This window comes from Nycticebus coucang, chromosome 19 (genome assembly GCF_027406575.1).
Source record: "Nycticebus coucang isolate mNycCou1 chromosome 19, mNycCou1.pri, whole genome shotgun sequence".
Taxonomy (NCBI): Eukaryota; Metazoa; Chordata; class Mammalia; order Primates; family Lorisidae; genus Nycticebus; species Nycticebus coucang.
In genome coordinates this window covers 26,973,622-26,997,634 of record NC_069798.1, presented here as the reverse complement: position 1 = coordinate 26,997,634, position 24,013 = coordinate 26,973,622, and the positions used below count along the sequence as shown (strand labels likewise).

General features: G+C 39.0%; 1 protein-coding gene across 4 annotated transcripts in view; it reads right to left on the bottom strand.

The window, feature by feature from the left end:
- Positions 1–24,013, bottom strand: part of MAPRE2 (microtubule associated protein RP/EB family member 2) — a 186,169-nt gene that overhangs the window by 140,428 nt on the left and 21,728 nt on the right. For 3 of the 4 annotated variants that reach the window (XM_053571095.1, XM_053571092.1, XM_053571094.1), the window contains exon 2: positions 17,373–17,434. The exons of the other annotated variant lie outside the window; for it this stretch is intronic. Coding sequence is in view for 2 of the 3 variants with exons in the window: in XM_053571092.1 (XP_053427067.1) it covers positions 17,373–17,434 (62 nt within the window). In the remaining variant the exon portion in view is untranslated. The remainder of the gene's footprint in view (positions 1–17,372; positions 17,435–24,013) is intronic. 4 annotated transcript variants of the gene reach the window in all.

Here is a 24,013-nt window from a genome sequence, read left to right as displayed (position 1 = left end):
GTGAGAAGCTGGATTTCACCAAAAAGGACGTAAGAATAACCCCCTAGTGTTTGTAATCATGTAATCCTAAAATTCGTTACTTTTCCTATTTTACTTTCCCCACTCTCCCCCCTCCAAGCAAAAGAATCACTTACTCCCATCCTTTAAATTCATCACTGTAGCTATTCACACCATGGAGGGGAAAAAGCTACATGAAAGCAAAACAAAGAACCAGTCAGTCCTTTCAGAGGTTAACAGTGACTCTACCTGGCAGAAGAAAACGCCCTGCAGCTGTGAGAGATGTTGCTGTCCTTAATGTTGGCTGTGGGATAAAGGAAGATACCACATTCACTGAAAAGGTATCTTTCTAATTCCCCTTGACTGTCAGTCAGGCAAAAGCCAAGTTTTCTGCATGACTGAAATTCTCTCCAAAATGGGAAGTGGAGATCAAGTGAACTTTTGGATCCTGTTGTGTACATAATATTAATAAATTTTATTGATCTCAAGACTCTTGTTTTCATTTGCTAAAGAAAAGCCAATTATGTAGTTATCAATAGAATTAAAATAGTTTTATTTGTATAAAATGTCTTATTCTATTTCAGTCTAGAGAAAATGGTATTCACAGACGAGCTTTCAGCAAATACTGCAATGGACACTCCATGAGTCAAGGACGATGTCAGGGTGAGAATGAAAGGGAGAGGGACACACACTGATAAAGGGGCTGAAAAAGATATCTCTATTCTCCCTGGCTTCAAGTTAAGAGTTTAAAGACCTTTAAGAAATAGGATCAAGACCAGAAAGTAGCTAAAAATCCCCCCTCCTGGTACCAGAACAGGATAAGAAGCTCACTGGAAACTCAACGAATATCTATAGCCTTGGAATTCTGGCTGCTTCTCGTGCAATGAAACTGGCCACCTTCCCCTGCCGCAGACTGATTTGGTTTGTGGAGATCATTGGAAGATGTCTGATGGAACTGGTGTTATACAGTGTTAGCCTGAAGCTTCCATGGTTTATTGTTTGCATGAAAATTTTGACCACAAAATGATGTTATTTAACTTATTCTTTACTGTGGCCTATGATGATTCTTTAATGTATTTGACATTTATGATCAAACAAAAACATATCTGAGTTATCATATCCTTCTTATAACAAATATTTGACCATACTTAAATATTAGCTAATAAAATGGTTATGATGTTTTGCCTTCTTGTCCAAACTAGAGATGTGCCACCAGGTAAAATAACAGCAAGGCATTACTTTAAAGATAATTATCCTGGGTACCACCTTGTCCTTGGCTTCAGTTTAGATTACCTCTTCAATGAATCTAAAATATTGTTCATCTTGTCTTTCTTTTTTTTTGCAGTTTTTGGCTAGGGCTGGGCCTGAACCCACCACCTCCGGCATATGGGGCTGGCACCCTACTCCTTTGAGCCACAGGCGCCACCCTATTTTATTTATTTTTTTTAAGGAAAATCTATTCTGCACAAATATCAATCACCAAATTCTATCAGCTCTTCAACTAGATAGATGGGCAGGACAGTGGAGTTTAATGTATGCAGTATATTTCATCTCTTTAAGGATAATTATTAAATTTCTTATTTTCTTTTATTCTCTGGATTTTTTCAATGGTAATGATTGTTTTAGTTTTTCATATTTCTTTTTTTGTTCTTTATTAAGCTAGCAATGTAATCCTGTCCCCCCTCATATTCTAGAAGTTTATGAAAATTGTGTTTAGATTGCTGTCTTAAAACTCACTAATTTTTCTAGAGAATACTTGCATCATCTCCCATATTTCCCCCATTGTCCAAAATATAAAGTCTAAATAATAGTCTGATATTTGGGACTCTGCACAGGGTGACCCTACTGTATGGTTCTGCCTTAATCCTCTGTTATTCACACACATTACAGTATCTTTCTTTACCCCCTTAAGATGGTCTTTTCTCCTTTCACCTGCCAGGTAGGCTCAGCTCGAAGTCCATCTCTTCTGAAGCCTTTCTGACCATGCGAAGATACCCAGAATTCTGTATCAAAGTTGGTGGTATAATGGTGAGCATGGCTGTCTTCCAAAATTCTGTGTCAGCTAAAAATATAGAGAGAGTTCCATCCAGGGGAAGGATTCTGTTTCATGGGCCAGCAATGCCAATTTTTCTAACCAGAATTTTCTCCTCTACTCTTCTTGCCATATAATCTAAAATCATTTCACCTAAGTGAAATTAAATTTTAAAAGCAAGTATTTCACATGTTGATATCTTGCTACACGATGAAAATATCAAATAATCAAAATAGTGTTCTTCAGCTAGGCAATTTTTATTTAACCTTATAGGGGACATGTTTTCTTGAGCAGAAGGCAAGAGTGTTTGGATATTCTTATTCTAAGCTACCTTTATTAGAAATAGGTTGCTCTTAGTTGGAGCCAATAACGTGATTACACAATGTTCTAAGCACTCTATCCATAGTTCCTGACAAACTAAGGAAAGCTTTTTCTCTAAGCCAAGCACTGGAAGGGACTGTCAACGTCTCCATTCAGCTTATAAACCAAAGTAATGTTGCGTGAGAGGCATTACATTCACACAGGTCTGAAACACATCACTCACCAAGGGCAAAAATAAAGATACAAGAATTCCACGAGAGAAATCCCACCAAGCAGATATAAAGCCCACTGGTTGTCTTGAAAACTCGAAACAGAATAACAAATCAGCATCCAAAGTAAGATTCAGAGTCCCGCTGGAAAATAAAACCTCCCCATGGCCTAGAATCTAATCCCTTAGAGAAGCACCATGAAGCGTATGTTGACCTTTACTATTCAGGTTCCCTGGAGTATAGTTTGATATTAACCTGATAACCTGTGATTCATCTGATTTGCTTTCTTGAAGACTGAAGCATGGCTAACTTTAGAACAAAGACAAACACGTCAGTGCACCCATTTTAAGCAGAATGATATTTGAGGTAAGGGATGCTGGAAATCTGTGTCATCCACAGTACAAGTAGCCAGGCAACCCGATGCCAGGCTAGTTTTATAGACTGCACAGAGCTCAGAAGGGTGTGTTCAATGCCTAATATCTGGGGAGATAATTACAACAGAATGCATCATCCATTGCTCTTGAGACTATCATTATTTGGAAAGTAAAAGTTATACATGTGAAAATATTTTTTAAAAATATGAAGTAATATCCAGTGCAGAATTCCATAGTATAATGAAAACTGCATTATATTCACAGGAGATGTGGGGACACGCAGTATGAGACTGCCACTCAGGAAGATTATTTAACCACTTATGATCCGTAAGGTTAAAACATACCAAATTTAGCTTTGAAACAGGCTCTATATATCAAATGATGGCAGGTTGGATAAATAACGGTCTGTCAACTTTACATTGCTTTGCAGACATTAAAACTACAATCATATATAGTAGCATAGAAAACTGCTCATGGCATAAAGCGAAGTAAAAAAGAAAAGTAACAAAATTTGCACAAGGTCTGGTTACAACTATGTGAAATTATTTGAAAACTAAAAGAAAAATTCAAAAGTGATATGCTCAGGTAGGATTAATGGTGATTTTCTTTTCATGATTTCTGTATTATTTTTAATAACAAAACTTTTAGAACTATTATAGAAGTAGAAAGTATCTCACATGTAAGATACATTGAAAAGGGAGGTAGGCAGCAGTTGTCTGGTAGTTGTTTGACTAAATGTTTGTTGATAATTGAATATATTTATCATAAAATATAATTATATGTAACTACCAAGTAGCTTGTTATTTCTGCCTAGATTGTAAGTAAAATGTTGGATATGTCATTGGTTTTCTGATCTTTATTTGTTTGTTGTAGAGACGAGGTCTCACTATGTTGCCCAGGTTGGTCTTGAACCCCTGGCCTCAAGCCATCCTCTTGCTTTAGCCTCCCAAAGTGCTGGGATTATAGCTGTCAGCCACCACTACTAGTTAGCTGTTATTCCTTGAGTAATTTTATTTTATTTATTTTCTTTTTTTGAGACAGAGTTTCACTTTGATGTCCTCAGTAGAGTGCCATGGCATCATAGCTCACTGCAACCTCAAACTCTTAGGCTCAGGTGGTTCTCTTGCCTCAGCCTCCCAAGTAGTTGGGACTATAGGCGCCCATCAAAATGCCCAGCTATTTTTAGTGACAAGGGCTTGCTCCTGAGCTCAAGCAATCCCCTGCCTTGGTCTTCCGGAGTGCTAGCATTACAGGTATAAGCCACTGTGCCCAGCCTATTTCTTGAGAAATTTTAATCAAATGATCAATTGTACATTTTCTATGACACTAGTGGTTATATTTCCATGAAAGGATACTATATAATCAATTTACGTGGGGGGAAAGGAAGGGGAGGGATTATCTTCTGAGATAATCAGAATTTAAAAATACAAACAAATCACACACACAAAATTAAAAGTCAAGTCATTGGCATCTCATTATCTCTACTCTACCTCCAAACCTACCCTGACAGTCTTCTACTTCTTGGGTAGTTACAAACATGTGTACCTACCTGTGAGCACTGCTTGTGGAGACAAGTTTGCATTCATGCTTGCGTCCTAATCTCGTCTCTACGGCTTACTATACACGTGTCTTGAACACGTTATTAACCTCTCTGATACTCAATTTCCTCATTTGTAAAAAGCATAAAAAAGTTTCACACAGGACATATAAGGATTAATGATACAATATATGTACAGTTGGTAGCAGAGTATGGGGTACCCTGTAGGCATCAAATAAAGTTTGTTCTCTCCCTGTTTTTTCCCTTTGTACACAGGGACTCCCGTGTTTAACCACAAGACAGACAGGTTAGGTAGAAATGAAGGTCAATCTACCTGGGCTGCAGGTTGTTCACAGATCCTGTTTCTTCACCCCCTACTTACCCTCACCAGGACCAGGACCCTTAGGCTCTCACCACTTGTTGATGGCAGGACTTGTTATCAGGAAAGTAAAGTCACAAAGTGAAGTGGGGTTAGAAGGAACACATTTCTTGATTAGGGATCTCAGTATACTCAAGCATTCCAGGCGCTAGCCCATGAGACATCAGTAGCATTCTTTCCACATACCACTGCCCACTTGTAAAGAAAATTCTGATAAGATATGTCAACCTCAGAATAATTGTAGGGACATTTTTATTTGCAAGAGTAAGTGTTACTTCACTGGATCCTGGTACTCTACACAAAACACAGAACTCTCTAGGGATGTACAATGTGTTAAGGGGGTACTAAGCAGGCAGCAGGTTTATTTCTACATGAAACACAGTAGTTGCCTCTGAGGCCACAAATATCCGTGACAGGGAATATAAGTTTGCGAAGGGGAATTTTATACCAAACTACTCAATAAACTGTTAAAAGTTTTGCTTTGAATCAATCAAATCAATTGTTAATTAAAGCTGGTCCCCAGTGATCTCTGTAGTCAACAGAAGGCCTTGGAGAGTTAGTTAAAATCCCTGCACAAGTATCAAACTCATTATAAGCAAAACAATCAGCAAGTCCTAATCCAGTCATTTGTTTCTTACAACATTTTAAAGAGAAAGAGTAAACCACGAGCCCATTTAAAAATAAACGCATCGATCTCATTCTCAATTCTCATGTTTCCCCAAAGAAAAGCTCTCAGAAAGTTTTCATTTGCAAGGTACACATACCTCATATAGACTGCTGAGTCCTGCTGGGACCAAACAAAACAAAACAAAACAAAAAACACCTTGTCTAGAAGACCAGCACAACTATAAACTCATGGCTACCAAACTCAAGTGGGTCTCAATGCTTCCCTTTGCTTCTCTAGTCAGAGCTGTCATTATCCATAAACCAGATGTTTCAATATTTTTTCAGTTTCCTTTTCTCTCTGAGCCCATCTCCTTCATATCTCTCAGCAAATGGCCTTGCTTCTGGCTTTACAGAGAGTGTTGAAGCCTTTAGACCAGAACTTCAGTTTTCTGTCCCCCAAACCTACACATTTACCAGAAGGACAGCCAGCTTCCTCCAATCCTTGCTTGCCTAAATGAAGAGGTGTACCTTGCCTCCTGCCTTCTCAAAGCTCTGGCTTGCTTAAATCTGAAAGTAATTCACTGTATCAAAGAGACATCTGCACCCCCACGTTCACTGCAACACTAGCCAGGATACGGAATCCACAGAGGTGTCCAAGTACGTGGGTGTGTTCTTTTTATCTATTAAATATTGGCGATCTTCAGGGTTGTACTCTGGATTCCCTTTTCTCATTCTACACTCTCCTTGGGTAAAGAGATGGATCAAGAAAATGTGGCATATATTCACAGTGAAATACTATTCAGCCATAAAATAGAATGAAATCCTGTCATTCATGGCAACCTGGAAGGTACTTGAGGACATTATCCATGCTGAGACAAGCCAGGAACAGAAAGTTAAACACTGCCTGATTTCACTCATATGGGAAAGCTAAGAAAAGGTTGATCTCATAGAAGTAAAAAGTAGAACAGAGGATACTGGAGACTGGGAAGGGTTGAGGGAAAGGAGGGATGGGGAAGATTTGCTGGAGGGTACAAAATTATACCTAGATGGAGAAATAAGTTCTAGTGCTCTAGAGCACTGTAGGATGAATATAGTTATCAATGATATTTGTGTAGTTTTACATATAGGAGGAGGATACTGAATGTTCCGAACACAATGAAATGCTAAATGTTTGAGATGACGGATGTGCTGATTACCCTGATCTGATCACTATACATTTTATACATCAAATGTCACTATAGGCAGAGAGTGGGGGCTCATGTTTATACTCCTAGCACTCTGGGAGGTAGGGGTGGGAGGAGTGCTTGAGGCCAGCAGTTCAAAAAACCAGCCTGAGCAAGAGCAAGACATGTCTCTCCAAAGAAAAAAGGAAAAAGAAAAATTAGCCAGGCATGCTGGGGCACACCTCTACTCCCAGCTACTCAAGAGGGTGGGGCAGGTAGTTCCCTTGAGCCTAGGAGTTTGAGATTGCAGTGAGCTATGATGCCATGGCATTCTAACCTAAGTGACATGTGCCTCATCAACATCTACAGCCATTATTTGTCAATTTTTTTAAAAAGCCCTGGCGTGTAACTTTCTACCAGCTCTTTCCTTGACTCTTCCATTGGCCCCTTCGCAGCAGCATTTGAACTCCTCGAGTCTCTTCCACCCTAAATCAACTCTCCACTCCCACAGGTCCTGCTTTCCCTCCTTATCTTTATAGTCAGATACTTACGGGTTATCTAAACCTGTCTTTTCCACTTCTCAATTTCTCCCTCACTCCTCAACTCCTTGCCTCTGGCTCCTACCCTCTTCAAGTCATTAAAATTACCCTCACCAAGATCACTAACCACCTTTTTGTTGCTAATTCAATGGGCATTTTTTGTTATTTCACTCACCCTCCGTGGAGAACTTGGACTCACTGCTTATTCTTGAAATGCTATTTTCTGTTTGCTTCTATAACAGCACCCTTGGCTGGTCTTTCTCCTGTATTTCTGGGGTCTGGCTGATCCTCGTGTGTCTGCCTGCCTGTCTCTCCCCCACCCCTCATATTGTGATAAAATATGTATAACAAAAATTTACCACTTTAACCATTTTTAAGTGTATAATTTGATGGGATCAAGCACATTCACATTCTTGTGTAACCGTCACCACCATCCGTCTCCACGCCTTTTTCATTTGCCTAAATTGAAACTCTATGCCCATTAATCACTAACCCTCCATTCCCCCCACACCTCAGCCTCAGCAATCACCATTCTACTTTCTATCTCTGTGAATTAGAGTATTCCAGGGTAGCTCATATAAGTGGAATCATGCACTATTTTTTGTGTGTGTGTGATGGTAGATGTGTAGATGCATCAGCATTTATTTTCTCTTTAAGGCGTAATAATATTCCATTGCATGTATATATCACACTTCACTTATCCATTCATCTTTCAGTGGACATTTGGATTGCTGCCACCTTTAGGCTATTGTGATAATGCTGCTATTAACACGGGTGTACTCTTTTTATCTATTAAATATTAGTGATCTTCAGGGTTGTACTCTGGATTCCCTTTTCTCATTCTACACTCTACTTGGGTAATTAATTTCAGTTATGCTTACATGACAGTGATTCCCAAAATTATAATTTCTTTCTTTCTCCTTTAGGGTTCACTATAATTTATTTCTTTGTCCTTTAGGGTTCAGATCCCCAATCCCTATTACATCCTCTTGGGACATCACAGGAACCCCAATATCAGCATGTGCAACACTGAGCTTCTGACTGTTGTCCTCACATTCACAATGTGTCCTATCTCAGTAACACTAGCCAAAGCTCCCACTTACTGATGCCAGACACTGGGCACATCCCTTGCCAACCACAGTACTGCCACTGGTGGAGCTCCCAGGAGCCCACAGAAGCCCAGGGTCTCCAAGTGACACAAGGGGGTCCTTAACCAATAATGTCTGCTCCTGCAAAGACCCCTCTCCATTAAATAGCAACTCCAGGCTGGGTGTGGTGGCTCATGCCTGTAATTCTAGCACTCTGAGACTGAGGCAGGAGGATCATTCAAAGTCAAGAGTTCAAGACCACCCTGAGGAAGATTGAGATTCTGTCTCTACAAAAAAAGAAAAGAGCAATTCCTCTAGCTGTATTCCCTGCCGCCTGCCCTTCCTTCACTTTTCTTCTCAGCACCAAAACATCACTTGTCATTCACACATTTGTTGAATGATTGAATGCTCAACCTTTCCCTTATCCAATTCTATTTTGTCATCTAAACTATACCCAAATCCAGCCACTTCCTTCCAATGCAGCTGTCACAGCCCAATATTCATTGCCTTTCATCTGGTCCCTCTCTTTCTAATCTTGTTCACCCTTCTCAATCCATTCAGCAGCCCGAATGACTATTCTAAGATATAAAATTGGTGGCTTTACTTCTCTGCTTAAAACATTTCAGCATCCCTTAGGATATAACCTGAAGTCCTCCATAACCTCACAAGGCCCTCCCATCTGTCAGTCTGTCCAGCCCTATCTTTTACTTCTCCCTTGATGCTGCAGCCCATTACTGAATTGCTTTTAATTTCATTAACATGCCATAAACTTCTCTTATTTTCTCATCAGATCTTTGAAACTGCTATGCTGTCTTCCCAGACAATTTCCCTTTCTCTGGAGTGCCCCTAGCTCCCACTTTCCCTTCAAGACGTAGGTTAAATGTTGATGATCTTGAAAGCTTTGTCAGGCCTCTGCTTCTTGCTTAGCTGACACTGGTTATGGCTCCATGATTAGGACTGACTGGCTCAGTAACACTCCCCCTACAATGGACCTTCACTCCATCAGAGCCAAGATCCTGACTGGCTGGCCCCAAATCTGCCCTCTGCCTACTGTACAGTGATGGAGCCATAGAGGAACTTAATTAATATTTAATACAAAATTCTGCAAAAAATTTGGCCTGAGACATTGCAAACATCCAGAAGAAGAAAATAAAAGGTATAACAGTGTAACATACTTTTATATCTACCAGCTATATTCAGCACTTAACATATAGTCGTATTTCCTTTATCTAATCATCTACCTCTTTATTTGACAAATTAAATGCCAGAGAAAAGGAGTGAATTCTTAAGTCTTAACAACATGTCCATAGAACATATAACAAATTAATGAAGAAAAGGAGGAAGAACTATGAAGAAAAACTTCCAAATCTCTACTTCAACAATTACGTAAAATTCAGAAGTGATTACAATAAACTCTGCACCTCAGAGTTTTCTATGTGGACTGTCACACCGTCATTTAATTCTCATGAGTCTTGTAAGATAACATCATCAACAAACAGAAAGAACCCCATAAAGAACCTGTGGTTCAAGGAGGGACAGGGAAAGAAAATCAATATTTTCTGAGTGTCCTAATGTACAACTCTTACGTTACTTTTTTTTTTTTTTTTGGCCAGGGCTGGGTTTGAACCTGCCACCTCCTGTATATGGGGCCAGCGCCTTACTCCTTTGAGCCACAGGCACTGCTCAACTCTTATGTTACCTTTATTTTCATGAAAAACTCAAGGTGTATTATGCCTGTTTTGAAAGTGTTGAGAGGAGGGCTCAGTGAGGTAAAGCTACTTGCCCAGGTCCCGAAGGAGATAAGCAGCAGATATAGGAATGTGTTCCAAGTCTCTCTCTCTCTCTACCACTCAACTATTCATTACTATTTAAGATTTTAAAAAAATAGTAAATTAAAAATGAGATGGGTAAAATACATGTTATTGCTTTTACTAGCACAAGGAATGCTTAGGCTAATTGTCTTTTTAGTTCTGATTAACCTATGATGTGGTAACAGATGAGGCAGGGAATTAGGGCAGTGTGCAGAGAACAAAAGGAATCCAAAGCCAGGTTTCTGCTGCTGTGGGATGTCACTGTCTGACCCCAGGGAAGTCACTCAACTCTGCTCACCCAAGAACATTCACATGTAAAGGGAGATACTGGGTTAGACTATAAATGAAGTTCCCCCCAGCTGTTTTGAAAACAAAATACAAGTGAAACCCTACAACTCTTAGAGATTGCTGCAGTCATCAGCTGGTGCAGGCCTTCCTGATTCTGACCTGGGCTCTGTGCATTTTCAGTAAATGTAGTCACTGGGGGACTGTCAATCTAGGCCAACTTTAATTGGAATATTGGTCAGAATAAGTGCATCTAACCTTCAAACTCCCAGAAACAGATCTCCTGCAGATTCTGATGCAATAACTGATGAGTGTGCCTTGAAATAAAGAGCCACAAAAAAAGCTTCATTCCAAAGGAAATCCCCGTTCATCCTACCCTATGTATCTCCTGCCAGACAAGCTATCCTACCTATAAAGACATTCTACCCCACAAGATAGTATAATCTAAGAACTCTGTCTTGGTCATTTTTATATTACTAGCTTTTAGCATACAATTTTGCACAGTTGCTTATCCATAAACATGTACAGAATAAATAGCAAATTTCACTACCCCTGAGTATCCCAAAGCAACTTGCCTTCATGGCTCAGCTCAGGTGCCATCTTGATCTCCCCACTCCCCAAACCCCATAATATTTTAACTTTATTTTTTTCTGATTGTTCAACCCATTTTCCATATTTCATTATACTTATTTAGGCATATATTTTAGCTGTCCAATAAAGTAAACTTTCTTTTTTTTTTTTATTGTTGGGGATTCATTGAGGGTACAATAAGCCAGGTTACACTGATTGCAATTGTTAGGCGAAGTCCCTCTTGCAATCATGTCTTGCCCCCATAAAGTGGACACACACCAAGGCCCCACCCACCTCCCTCCTTCCCTCTTTCTGCTTTTCCTCCCCCCCATAACCTTAATTGTCATTAATTGTCCTCATATCAAAATTGAGTACATAGGATTCATGCTTCTCCATTCTTGTAATGCTTTACTAAGAATAATGTCTTCCACTTCCATCCAGGTTAATACGAAGGATGTAAAGTCTCCATTTTTTTTAATAGCTGAGTAGTATTCCATGGTATACATATACCACAGCTTGTTAATCCATTCCTGGGTTGGTGGGCATTTAGGCTGTTTCCACAGTTTGGTGATTGTAAATTGAGCTGCAATAAACAGTCTAGTACAAGTGTCCTTATGATAAAAGGATTTCTTTCCTTCTGGGTAGATGTCCAGTAATGGGATTGCAGGATCAAATGGGAGGTCTAGCTTGAGTGCTTTGAGGTTTCTCCATACTTCCTTCCAGAAAGGTTGTACTAGTTTGCAGTCCCACCAGCAGTGTAAAAGTGTTCCCTTCTCTCCACATCCACGCCAGCATCTGCAGTTTTGAGATTTTGTGATGTGGGCCATTCTCACTGGGGTTAGATGATATCTCAGGGTTGTTTTGATTTGCATTTCTCTAATATATAGAGATGATGAATTTTTTTTTTTTTTTTTTGCTAGTTAGCATTATTTAATCATGCATATTGTGTGCGTATATCAAAACATTGCACCTCATAAATCTAAACAACACCAATTTATCAATCAAAGTTTTAAAAATTTATCAAAATTTTTAAAAACATATTAGAAGTATAGTGTTTCACTGCCAAAAATATACATAGAATTAAAGAAAAAAGACAGGATGAAATCATTTTAGAAATACGTATACAATAATGCTTTTGTGGTTATTGAACAGGATTTATTGTTGGAATAGAATAGAGATGCCTCAACTCCTGATACAGTAGATGCCAACAGTGAAGAAAACCAAGGGGATTCAAGGGAAGGCAACGGAATATGAGGTTTGTAAACCATTTTTTTCTTTATGGATATGCAATGTCATTGTTATAATAAACAAAATTCTCATTTGAACTTGAGCATATTATTTGTGGAATCCGTATCCATTCCAAGGATCAGTTTATTGCCAGGATCTCATTATAATAAGTAGCGTAACTTTAATGCATATCTGGGAGGACTAGTCGTGTCCATTACTATTATCTTCCAGAATTTTCTAGACATACTTGTATGGTTACTCTTTCATAGAAACTTGAAAATCAGACTGTCTGGAATTGAAAGTTGCCATGTTGATATTTCTATTGAGACTGCATTAAATTTTTTTTAGCCAAACATTATCAACTAAGAAACTGCATTACATTAATAAATTAATTCAGGGAAAGTGTATATTTTTATGATTATTAAGTCTTCCTATCCAATAGCAAAGTTGACATTTCCATTTCTTCAGGCTTTCTTTTGTGTCTTTTAGTAGTATTTTAAAGTTTTCTTCATATGTAACTTGAACATCTCTTGTTAAATTCATTACTAGTTTTCAGTTTATTATATGTGCAGAAGTGAGTATTTTCATTTTGTTTTCTGATGTCTTTTGAATTTTATTTTTATATTCACCAATTTTCTGAATTCTTTTACAGAGATGATGAATTTTTTCATGTGTTTGTTAGCCATTCGTCTGTCATCTTTAGAGAAGGTTCTATTCATGTCTCTTGCCCATTGATATATGGGATTGTTGGCTTTTTTCATGTGGATTAATTTGAGTTCTCTATAGATCCTAGTTATCAAGCTTTTGTCTGATTGAAAATATGCAAATATCCTTTCCCATTGTGTAGGTTGTCTCTTTGCTTTGGTTGTTGTCTCCTTAGCTGTACAGAAGCTTTTCAGTTTAATGAAGTCCCATTTGTTTATTTTTGTTGTTGTTGCAATTGCCATGGCAGTCTTCTTCATGAAGTCTTTCCCCAGGCCAATATCTTCCAGTGTTTTTCCTATGCTTTCTTGGAGGATTTTTATTGTTTCATGCCTTAAATTTAAGTCCTTTATACATCTTGAATCAATTTTTGTGAGTGGAGAAAGGTGTGGGTCCAATTTCAGTCTTTTACATGTAGACATCCAGTTCCCCCAACACCATTTATTGAATAGGGAGTCTTTCCCCCAAGGTATGTTCTTGTTTGGTTTATCGAAGATTAGGTGGTTGTAAGATGTTAGTTTCATTTCTTGGTTTTCAATTCAATTCCAAGTGTCTATGTCTCTGTTTTTGTGCCAGTACCATGCTGTCTTGACCACTATGGCTTTGTAGTACAGACTAAAATCTGGTATGCTGATGCCCCCAGCTTTATTTTTATTACTAAGAACTGCCTTAGCTATATGGGGTTTTTTCTGGTTCCATACAAAAATCATTTTCTCCAAATCTGGAAAGTACGATGTTGGTATTTTGATAGGAATGGCATTGAATAGGTAGATTGCTTTGGGAAGTATAGACATTTTAACAATGTTGCTTCTTCCCATCCATGAGCATGGTATGTTCTTCCATTTGTTAATATCCTCTGCTATTTCCTTTCTGAGGATTTCATCATTTTCTTTATAGAGGTCCTTCACCTCCTTCATTAGGTATATTCCTAGGTATTTCATTTTCTTTGAAACTATGGTGAAGGGAGTTGTGTCCTTAATTAGCTTCTCATCTTGACTGTTATTGGTGTATACCAAGGCTACTGACTTGTGGACATTGATTTTATATCCTGAAACATTACTGTATTTTTTGATGACTTCTAGGAGTCTTGTGGTTGAGTCTTTAGGGTTCTCTAAGTATAAGATCATGTCGTCAGCAAAGAGGGAGAGTTTGACCTCCTCTGCTCCCATTTGGATTCCCTTTATTTCCTTGTCTTGCCTAATTGTATTGGCTAGAACTTCCAGCACCATGTTGAATAGTAAAGTAAACTTTCTGAGACAAAAGCCTTCTCTTGCTCACTATTGAAACCCTGCAATATACCCAGCTCATTATAGGCACACCATAAAAGTGGAATGAGCACATCATTTATCTATATGATACATATAAATTTATATATATTATACACACATAATATATACATATATATATACATATACACCAAAGCTATTAGCATAGTGCTTTACAGATAGTATTCAGTAAATATTATTGAATAAATTAAATGTTCTTCCTTATAAGTTGCAATAAAACTAGTACCTTAAGAATTCAAATATATGTAAGTTATTCTAAACCTTTTGGGGAAAAAAATATAGTCAACTACATTAAAATTTATAAAAATTGGCTTGGCGCCTGTAGCTCATTGGCTAAGGTGGCAGCTATATACCCCGGGGCTGGTGGGTTTCAACCCAGCCCAGGCTTGCTAAACGACAATAACAACTACAACAAAAACAACAGCCAGGTGGTAGTGGCGGGCGCCTGTAGTCCCAGCTACCTGGGAGGCTGAGGCAAGAGAATTGCTTAAGTCCAAGAGTTTGAGGTTGCTGTGAGCTGTGATGCTACAGCACTGTACCGAGGTTGACATAGTGAGACTATCTCAAAAATAAATAAATAAATAAAAATTGACATATATTTGACTAATAATCCCACTTCTGAGATTTTTGTCCTTAGGAAATACATAAATAGATCCAAACCAAACTAACCGAAACAACAATAAAATCTGTATTAAAAATTTAGCCTGTTTGATAGTGAAAAATTGGAAAACAGTAAAAATTAAAGTATATATTATGGCCCATTGATTTAATATTATTCCATTCTAATGATAGTCCTGATGACCCATGGAAGACGTTTATAACTAATGCTAAGTAAAATTCAAAGTTCAAATGATAATATCCACTGTTGAAAAATAGAAATAGTCATGGAAAAAGCAAATATGCAAAAAAATAGAAAAATAGTTATTTGGGGGTATTGTTATAGGTGATTCTTCTGCCAAGTTTCATTTAAATTTATTATATTATTTTTAATAAAGGAAATTTGGTATGGTCAACATTAACTTTTCCCTAATGTAGCTATATTTCCCAGAGACAGCTGTTTAGTGAGGGCCAACGTATAAAATTAGATTTTCTACTGATTAGCTGTTGCTTCAGTATTGAATCTTGGACACTGGTGACACCTGAATTATATATCATGAAGTAGAAAGGAAGGCACCTTGTGCATGGTGCAGAGTATAAACACAGATTTGATGAGAAGCAGTCGGACCCCGGAAAGGAATCTCAGGAACCAGGTAACTGGTGACAAGATTACTCACTTCAGGAAACTAGTAACACTTGTTCCTGAGAGGGCTCGACAAATGTGACTGCAATCCAGAAGAGGTATGAACAGAAGGAAGAGGAACTAAAGATGGCTGTCTCCTTGGTTCTCCACCATCTCCTAACCCCCTTACCATGGGGTCATCTAACAGGGATGATCACACTATGGCCTGGGGGCCAAATGTGCACACTGCCTATTTTTGTAAATAACATTTTATTGAACACAGCCAAGCCCATTCATTTAGGCATTATCTTTGGCTGTTTTCTCACCACAATGAGCTGAATTGTTGTGACAGAGACAAGACAGAAAATATTTACTATTTGGCTTGTTACAGAAAGATGCATTTGTCCTCTACCCCCTTAGATATAAGGTGATTTATAAAAAAACATCTTACTTAAGTAATGGGCCACCTTTTCCTATTAATTTTTCTTCAGATATAGTAGCCTTGAAGATAGGATGATGATACAATTTATCATCCAAAGTCAGACACTTTTAGGGTGAAAGGGGGTGCTAACTATATACTCCAGGGCAACAGAAGTAAACCAGGACTGTCCCAGACACCACAGACCAATGAGCCTCCTACCAGCAGAGCTAGCAGTGCAGATCACTTTCCAAAGGGCACTCACAGACTGCTTCTATATGTACACAGAAAGCTTAGGTGGCATTTCTTCTTGGTTCTTGCTAGTTTTACTGTCTTCAGATGCTTTTTCCCTGTCCACTGTCCCAACTCTGCCCTAGAGCTTGCTCTGGCCTGTGAAGAATCTACCTGTTGGGACAGCCCTTAGGGTACCATCTCTCCACTTTCACTATAGCAAAGGGGCAAAGTTTACTTGTCTCCTTTAAATCAATAATAAACTTTGATAATACCAAGTCAATACTAGTAAGAATTTCATACCTGCAAATTTCACTTGGTTTACTATGAAGGCAACCTCCTAAAATGCTATTCTTCTTGAGAAGAATTTCAAGTTTCTCTTCTCAAATAATTTATTTAAAAATTGCCATGGTATTTATCACAATGAGACCTCAAAATACATATGGCATGTGATCCATTGATTTAAGTTTTTAATGTTCACCAATGCGGTCTGGAGACTTCTTGTTTAAGAATGAGGTTTTCTAATTGTATCGTTCCAGAATTTAAAAGCAGAAAACCCATATGCTTTTTTTTTTTAGTGAAAAATTTTGATGCTGTGGGGGAAAAGGAGTAGAACAAAAAATGTTTATAGCACCTTTAAAGAAATCTAGCACAATGTACATTGCGAGCCTATGTGAACAATAATAGCTTATAGCTCTGAAACCTCTCTGAATGGCTTTCCACATACTGCCACCTGGTGGAATTTCAGTTAATTGTTCCTTTGTTCTAGGGAGCTGATGGAGGTGACTCTCAAAGACATTACTTAGAGCAGCGGTTCTCAACCTGTGGGTGACGACCCACAGGAAGTACATTAAAGGGTCGCAGCATTAGGAAGGTTGAGAACCACTGACTTAGAGAGATTCGGAGTACCGGGGTAAATAACTGACAGTCAAAATTCTTATGTCTCAAAGACAAATTTCAAACTGAAAAAATGAGGTTTTCCAGGTTCTTTGTCTCTGTTACTAGATTGATCTCTTTCTCTCTCATAAAGTCAACAGAGTGGTTGCCTTTAACAATACCAAGAAAAAACTATTTATTCACAAATAATTAGAAATGTCATGAGGTCATTTTGATCATATCTTGATATTTTCTCCAAAATAAAACTTTAATTGCCTTAACCATTTTTAGAGGAATTGCTAATAACAGTCTATGCGCACTTAGTACACTTGGGAAATGGTGTAGTTTGAAAATTATGTTTTAATGGAGCATATTCATTCAAATATTGGCTTTAATGTATACTGGAATTGTGAAAATAAACTTGTTATAAAGGCAGTAATGCTCACTTCAATTTAGTATGTAAACAAAGAGTCACGCAATGTCATTTATATTTAAGGCTTACCTTGGGCATCCAGGCTCTCTCCCTGGCTGTCGAAGTGAACTGTTCCTCTGGGAAATAGGACACTGGGATAGTCAAAATAGACAGAGAGAGAGAGAATATGAATTTAATACAATGAAAACAGGGGAGCAAAGAGTTATAATTTAGTTCACTGGGTGTGGCCAGCAGTGGAAAAGGAAATTAAAGAAAAAACACATCCCACATCACTAACGTCAGCTGATTTTATCATACGAGAGCGATTAAGCCAGCCAGACAACAACAGAATTATGCTCTCAATCTGTACCTATCAGCTCAATTCTTAGGTTGATAATATAGTTTGTGTAAATTTAGCATGTTATCAGTCCTATGACGATAATTTTTCTTTTACCTTTTCCCTGCCTCGATAGTGTGATGTGATAGGCATCGTGTCAGCAGATAACCCCAAGAACCAGTTAACATCAATGAAAGTAGGGACTTCCCCAACTTAGGTTTATTTGCAGGTTTTAAAACTGGTATCCATACAGGCTTATTTTGGTCAAAAATATTTTTAATTTTGACAGGATAAGCATTATAAACTACGTGAGGATCAAACTTTATAATATAAACACCAAGAAGCAGTAATTTACTTTCTTTACATGACTTAGTTCTCTTTTCAAAAAATTCTCTGACTAAATCCTAAAAGAAGACGGTAAACTAATGAGAGGTAGATCCAGTTCCAGGGGATGAGAAATACATGAGCTCCAGGCTCCGAGGACCTTGGAGGGCCAGACGTTAAAGGTGGATGGCTGCTAACTGCGGAGTTTGCTGTGGGTCAGCCAGACGCTGCTAAAAGTGACCTGACACCTGGGTGTGCATGCTCCTTACCTGTCCTTCCCACCACCTCCAGACACAAAATTAGAAATGACCCTTCCTACCTTCCATCTAAGCCCTATCATCATTCTTCTGGGTTTTCTATCTATGACCTTTTCAGAAATGCCTTTGGTGCTTTTTTACTTTAAACTGAATTTTACACAAATAAAGTAAAAATTGTATAAAAATAATTATACAAAAATATAATTAAACTAAGTAATTTAGTGCCAACTGCACAAAAAATAAACGTCATACAGTAACATATACAATAAAAATAAAACTATTTAGCAAAGGTGCTCAAAAGTAATTCATACATTTTGCCTTATTTAAAAACCACAATATTTAACATGAATGGTGTCAAGAACTGAATTCAGGGAAACTGACAACAATTTAATTTTTTTTCTTCAGATAGAACAGAATTGTTTTACATATTTTATGGCAGAATTTGATTTTATTGGTATTTCACACCTTTCCATAACTTAATGACAATTGAAATGTTCATTAAAGAAAAAATGAAAGGAGAAAATATTTGGGCTCAGAGCCTGGCAAAGTGTTCTTAGCCTTGACACCAAAATCACAGTCTATAAAAGGAAAAGTTGGCAAATTTGACTCCAAAAATTAAAAATCTTTGCCCATGTGAAGTGATTATAAATACAAGATATAAACTAGGAGAAAATATTTATAAACCGCATATATGACAAAGAACTAGTAACTAGAATATATAAGAACTCACAAGTATTCAACAGTAAAAAAACAATTCATTTGGAAAATGGGGAAGATATGAACAGACATTTAACCAAAGAGGCTATTCAGAGAGCAAATGAGCGCATGAAATGAAATTCAACATTAGCCATTAGGAAAATGAAACAGTGAAACATCACTCTATGCCTATCGGAAGTAAAAAATAGAGACAACACCAAATGCTGGTGAGGATTCAGAGCAACTAGATCACTCAGATGATACTTGTGAGAATGTGACATGTACGGCTACGCTGGAAAACAGTTCGGTACTGTTTTGTTTTGTTTTTTAACTAAATGTGCAAGCACCTACAACCCAGTGACTGCACTCTTGGGTAATCTTAGAAAAGGAAAACTTATGTTTATATCAGCTTTACATTAGCCCCAAACTGAAATGCCACAGATGTCCTTCAACAGGTTAATGGTTAAACAAACTATGGTACGGCCATGCTATAAAACACTATTTAGCAATAAAAAGGAGACAATTATTATTGATAGAAACAACAACCTAGGCAAAAAAAAAAGCCAGTCATTTATTTAACATTGTTAAAATGAGGAAACTCTAGAAATGAAGCCAGATTAGTGGTTGCCAGGGGTCAAGGAGTGGGTGAGGGCTGGCGGGAAGTGAGTGTGGTTTAAAAGGGTAACACAAGTATCCTTATGGTGATGGAAATGTTCTGAACTTGACTGTACCAGTGTCAATATCCTGGTTGTGACATTGTACTACAGGTTTGCAAGATGTTACCATGGTGGACTGGATAAAGGATACATAGAATCTCTATTATTATTATTATTATTATTATTATTATTTTACCTTTAATGTTATATTTGGGAAGAGAGAATTAAAATTCAGGGCAAACACTCAGAAAAAAGAGAAGGCTAGGAGTTTTTTAGAAAGGGGAAATGTTAGCTATTGCTCTTTGAGAAGGTTCATTGTAACTGAGGAGGGTTGGGGTGCTGGCAAGTCCCACTGGTGAGCAGCCATGGTGGGTAACCCGTCCTGGACTAGAGCAGTTCATCGCAGAGGCAGAGAAGCTTCTCCAGATGGGACACTAGTAATTGATAATTTTCACTCAATCTATTACAAGGCACAAATCACATTCCCAAATTGTGCAGAAAACGTGGCCCAACAGTGTTTAAGTTCTTTGGAGGACCTGATGGGCACGTTGGCCCCTTTCTGACATGCCCTACAAAGGCCCTGCTGTATCTCTGGGTGATCTTGGTGGCCTCATAGTGGTGGTCGGGGACATCTTGTCCTGGACCCAAATCAGGAAGCCCATTTCTGCAAGGTGAGGGGTCCTGGAAAAGACCTGGTTTCGGAAGAACCCCATGGAAGGAGCCAGGGGATTGACTCTTCTCATTTCCTTTCACCTCGAAGCACAGCCTGGTGTCCTCCCAATCAGAGAGGGCAGGTGTCTTGCTGAACTGCTTGTGGAATATGTTCAGAGACGTTCACTCTACTGGTTCCCTGAGCTTGGAGACCCGTTCTTCATGGTTTTTCTTTAGTCTGTTCCCTCTATTGACCCAAGGATTTTCCAGATTGACAAAGTTTTCCCAACAGTGTTCAAATACTTCAGAGGACAGGATGCACTCCTGGGCCCCTTGCTCAACCATCCTGAGCAGCACCTGGCATAATCCTGTTTCCAGAAATAGTAGAGGCAGGCAGCATAGATGGTCAGGCTCACGTTTTCATGTATGGTCAGGAATTCAGCCACTTGCCATGCACAGTCAGTGCAGAGACTCCAGGACACGTACCAGGTGACCCTGCAGTGGTGGTCAGGGGACAGCATGGGCCTGGCTCAGGGCAGGAAGCACACTTCTGTGTGCCAAGGAGAAATGAGAGGGCCTGGTTTCTGAAGGCTCCACTGTAGAAGGAGACAGGTGAGTTGTTCTTGTTTCCTTTCACCTCAAAGCACAGCCAGGTCTCGTTCTGGAAAGAAAGGATGGGTCTGTTGCTCAAGTGGTAGGAGAGTGTACCCAGAGACGTTTGCACTTGCCGGTCTCCCATCTCTGGATTTGTGCTGCAGCCTACTAGGCAGCCTGTTCCTGCCCTGCTCTTTGTCTGGGGTGCTAGGCTTCTGTTTTCTCTATTACTTCTTATAATTAAATGTTAATGTACAATTATCTCAAATTAATTTTATTTTTTTTAATCAGGAAACTGGTCAGCAAGTACAATTGAGCAAGAAACCTCGCTTTTTTTTTTTTCTTACCTTTTCACAGGAAAAGAAAAGCCCCAAGGCAGTGGCAAGATGGGTCAGGAATTTTCTCTACTTTGCACAGATCCAAGAACAAAACAACTCACCTACAATATTAGCATTCAGAAACCAGCCAACATTCTGCTGTCCAATCTTGCCTGTTCTGGAATTTTCTTTGTTATCCCTTTTACCTCCTGCATTTACCTTCCTAATCTATTAAAAATCAAAATATTGATACAATTACATACATTCAAAATCAGAAGTGAGTTGGAAATAGCCATTCAATAACACTCTATATTTCTGAGCTGATCTATTATACCCTCAAGTTCATATTATCCAGGAATTTCCAAATTTTCTAGAAGTCTTGCATGTTCTTTACACAGGAATGGTGCGTAATATATGTATTTTTTTCTTTAAGAGGTGGGTTCTATGATGCCCAGGCTGGAGTACAGTGGCCATTCACAGGAGCGATCACAGTGCACCATGTCCTCCAAGCCCTCACCTCAAGTAATCCTCCTCCCTCAGCCTGCTGAGTAGCTTGGACCAAACATGTTAACTGTACTTTGGATTTATGACTTAACATTAAGGCACTATAATTCTCAAATTTCATTCTCTGCTTATCTTCTCTATTATTTATTAGTTATTTCTAAATGTTTACAAGTGAACTTAATTTTTTATTAAAATTCAAGACTGATTTTTTTTTTTACAGTAGCCTTTTAATACATATTATTCCATGAATTCATAGGGAAAATGTTCCTGCAGCTCAGGGAAGGGCTTTTCCCTGAATGCGACAAAGTTGGCTCTGCCTATTATACCATGAATTCATGGGGAATAGGTTCTCCACGTGCTCCTGTTCCTCTGGTTCTCTGGGTTCTCCTGTGTGCTATGCTGTACACCTACTATGCCAGGAATTCATAGGGAATGGCTTCCAGGAGCTCAGGCTCCTTTCCACTGGTTCTCACAAAGTGTGCTTCTCTGGGTGGAGCAGGCTAGCGCTTCAGTTGAACCCAGGTCCCTTTCTCTTTGGCTTCCTTCTTTTTCTGATCATTTTCCTTCACATGTTTCAGGAAGCCATCTCGGCTGTTTGAGTGCTTAATATGGTCAATATGAACATCAACCCCCTTGGCAAGAATCTTAACTTGTTTACAACAATGCCAACAGCATGCGGGGTGACACTGTAGACTCTTCCAGTTTTGCTGTGGTGACATCTGTGTGGCATGCCTTTTTGAACAGTACCCATTCCCTTGATGTCTACAATATCACCTTTCTTACAGATTCTCATATATGTGGCCAAAGGAACAACTCCATGTTTTCTAAAAGAACATGTATCAGGGGCTTCTCCTCTTTCCCTTGTGTTCTTCATTTTTGTGAATTAATGGAAGATGGTGTCTCTGGCTGAAATCTAAAATTCAAGACTTTAAATCTTGTATTTTATTTTTTGAGACAGAGATCTCCTTATGTTGCCCAGCTGTTCTTGAACTCTGGAGCTTAAGTGATTCTCCTGCGTCAGCCTCCAAAGTAGCTGGGACTCTAGGTACGTGCTACCGCACCTGGCCTGGATGGAATCTCATCCTTTTTGCTGTTCTGTAGATGATAAAAACACAGGCAGGAATTCTATATTCTAAACTGGATCACGGCTAATTAAAGATATGACCCTAATCACTGCAACCACCACCAACAAAAAGAGCTCCGTGTTCTCCCTTGACGTTAGAAAAGACAACACTGACTTTTATTCTTTTGTCTTTTTGAGCACTAAGCAGGCACCTCATTGGAAATGAGCAGCAGCTACTTTCTCTGGGCCTGTTTGTCTTTTTTTCATTGAGAAGACCAAATAGCTTTGTTAGGATAAGAGTCACGACTCTTCAACAATGCACATTCATTTTTTCTATGAAAGTCCATTTCCCCCCATCCTTTAGGAAAATCAGATCTTCTTTCTTTGAACAAACGTAGAATTCTAACATCCCACATCAAGGCACAGCAGTAGAACACCCGTCTATTTTACCTGGGGAGCCCCCCGCCCAACACCACCAAAAGACTACTGCTACCATGTCTGTCCACAAAGTCACAAAAGCATAAAAGGTATATTAGAATAGAAAAAAATGGTTTTAAAACTATTTCATATTATAACATACCAAGAAACATTTTATTCTTTTTTCATTGCTATGTGTCTAACCAACGAGGCTCTGTCAACACAAGGCTAACGCGTCCTCCTCACAGGGAGACCGCAGCTATATTGCCACCTCCCAGCTGTTCACAGCTTTTCCAAGAAGAGAACCCCCATGGGGCCTGAGCCCAGGTTTTCCTCTCAGGAGCTGACTAAGCTATATTTGGATCTTCAGAATGAGCTGTATCCTGAATTCCAAACTCCCCGTGGCCACACTGAGATACTGAGTCACTCTACTTGTAGATGACATTCTATAGTGTGTGAGGTCCACAGCTTTCTAGGAATGAAGCAGCTTGCAAGCATTAACAGAAGGTCGCAGGCCAGTAATCCTGAGGCAGAGCCCCTCCCTACAGCTTCTCAGAGAGCTCTGCCTCCACCAAGCACTTCTCCAGGAGTGGGCCGGGTAGGCTCAGGGCCTTCCCCAGGGCAGCAGAGAGAGAGACCTGGAGACCTCCCAGAACAGCTCCCCCAGGGTGTGACTGCCAGGAAGCATGCAGCTGAGCACACACCAGGGAGGCCGAGAACCAGATGAGCGCATCTGGCATGTAAAGGAGGTCAAATTACCCTGAATCTGGAGTATTAAGTCTGGAAAAACTCTCCTCTCCTTAAGAAAAATAAACCACCAAATGACCCATATGTGTGTGTGTGTATATATATCTTAAAAAGATTACACCTGGCTGATAAAGGAACTTTGGTGATATACGTTGAGAATGGTAAGGC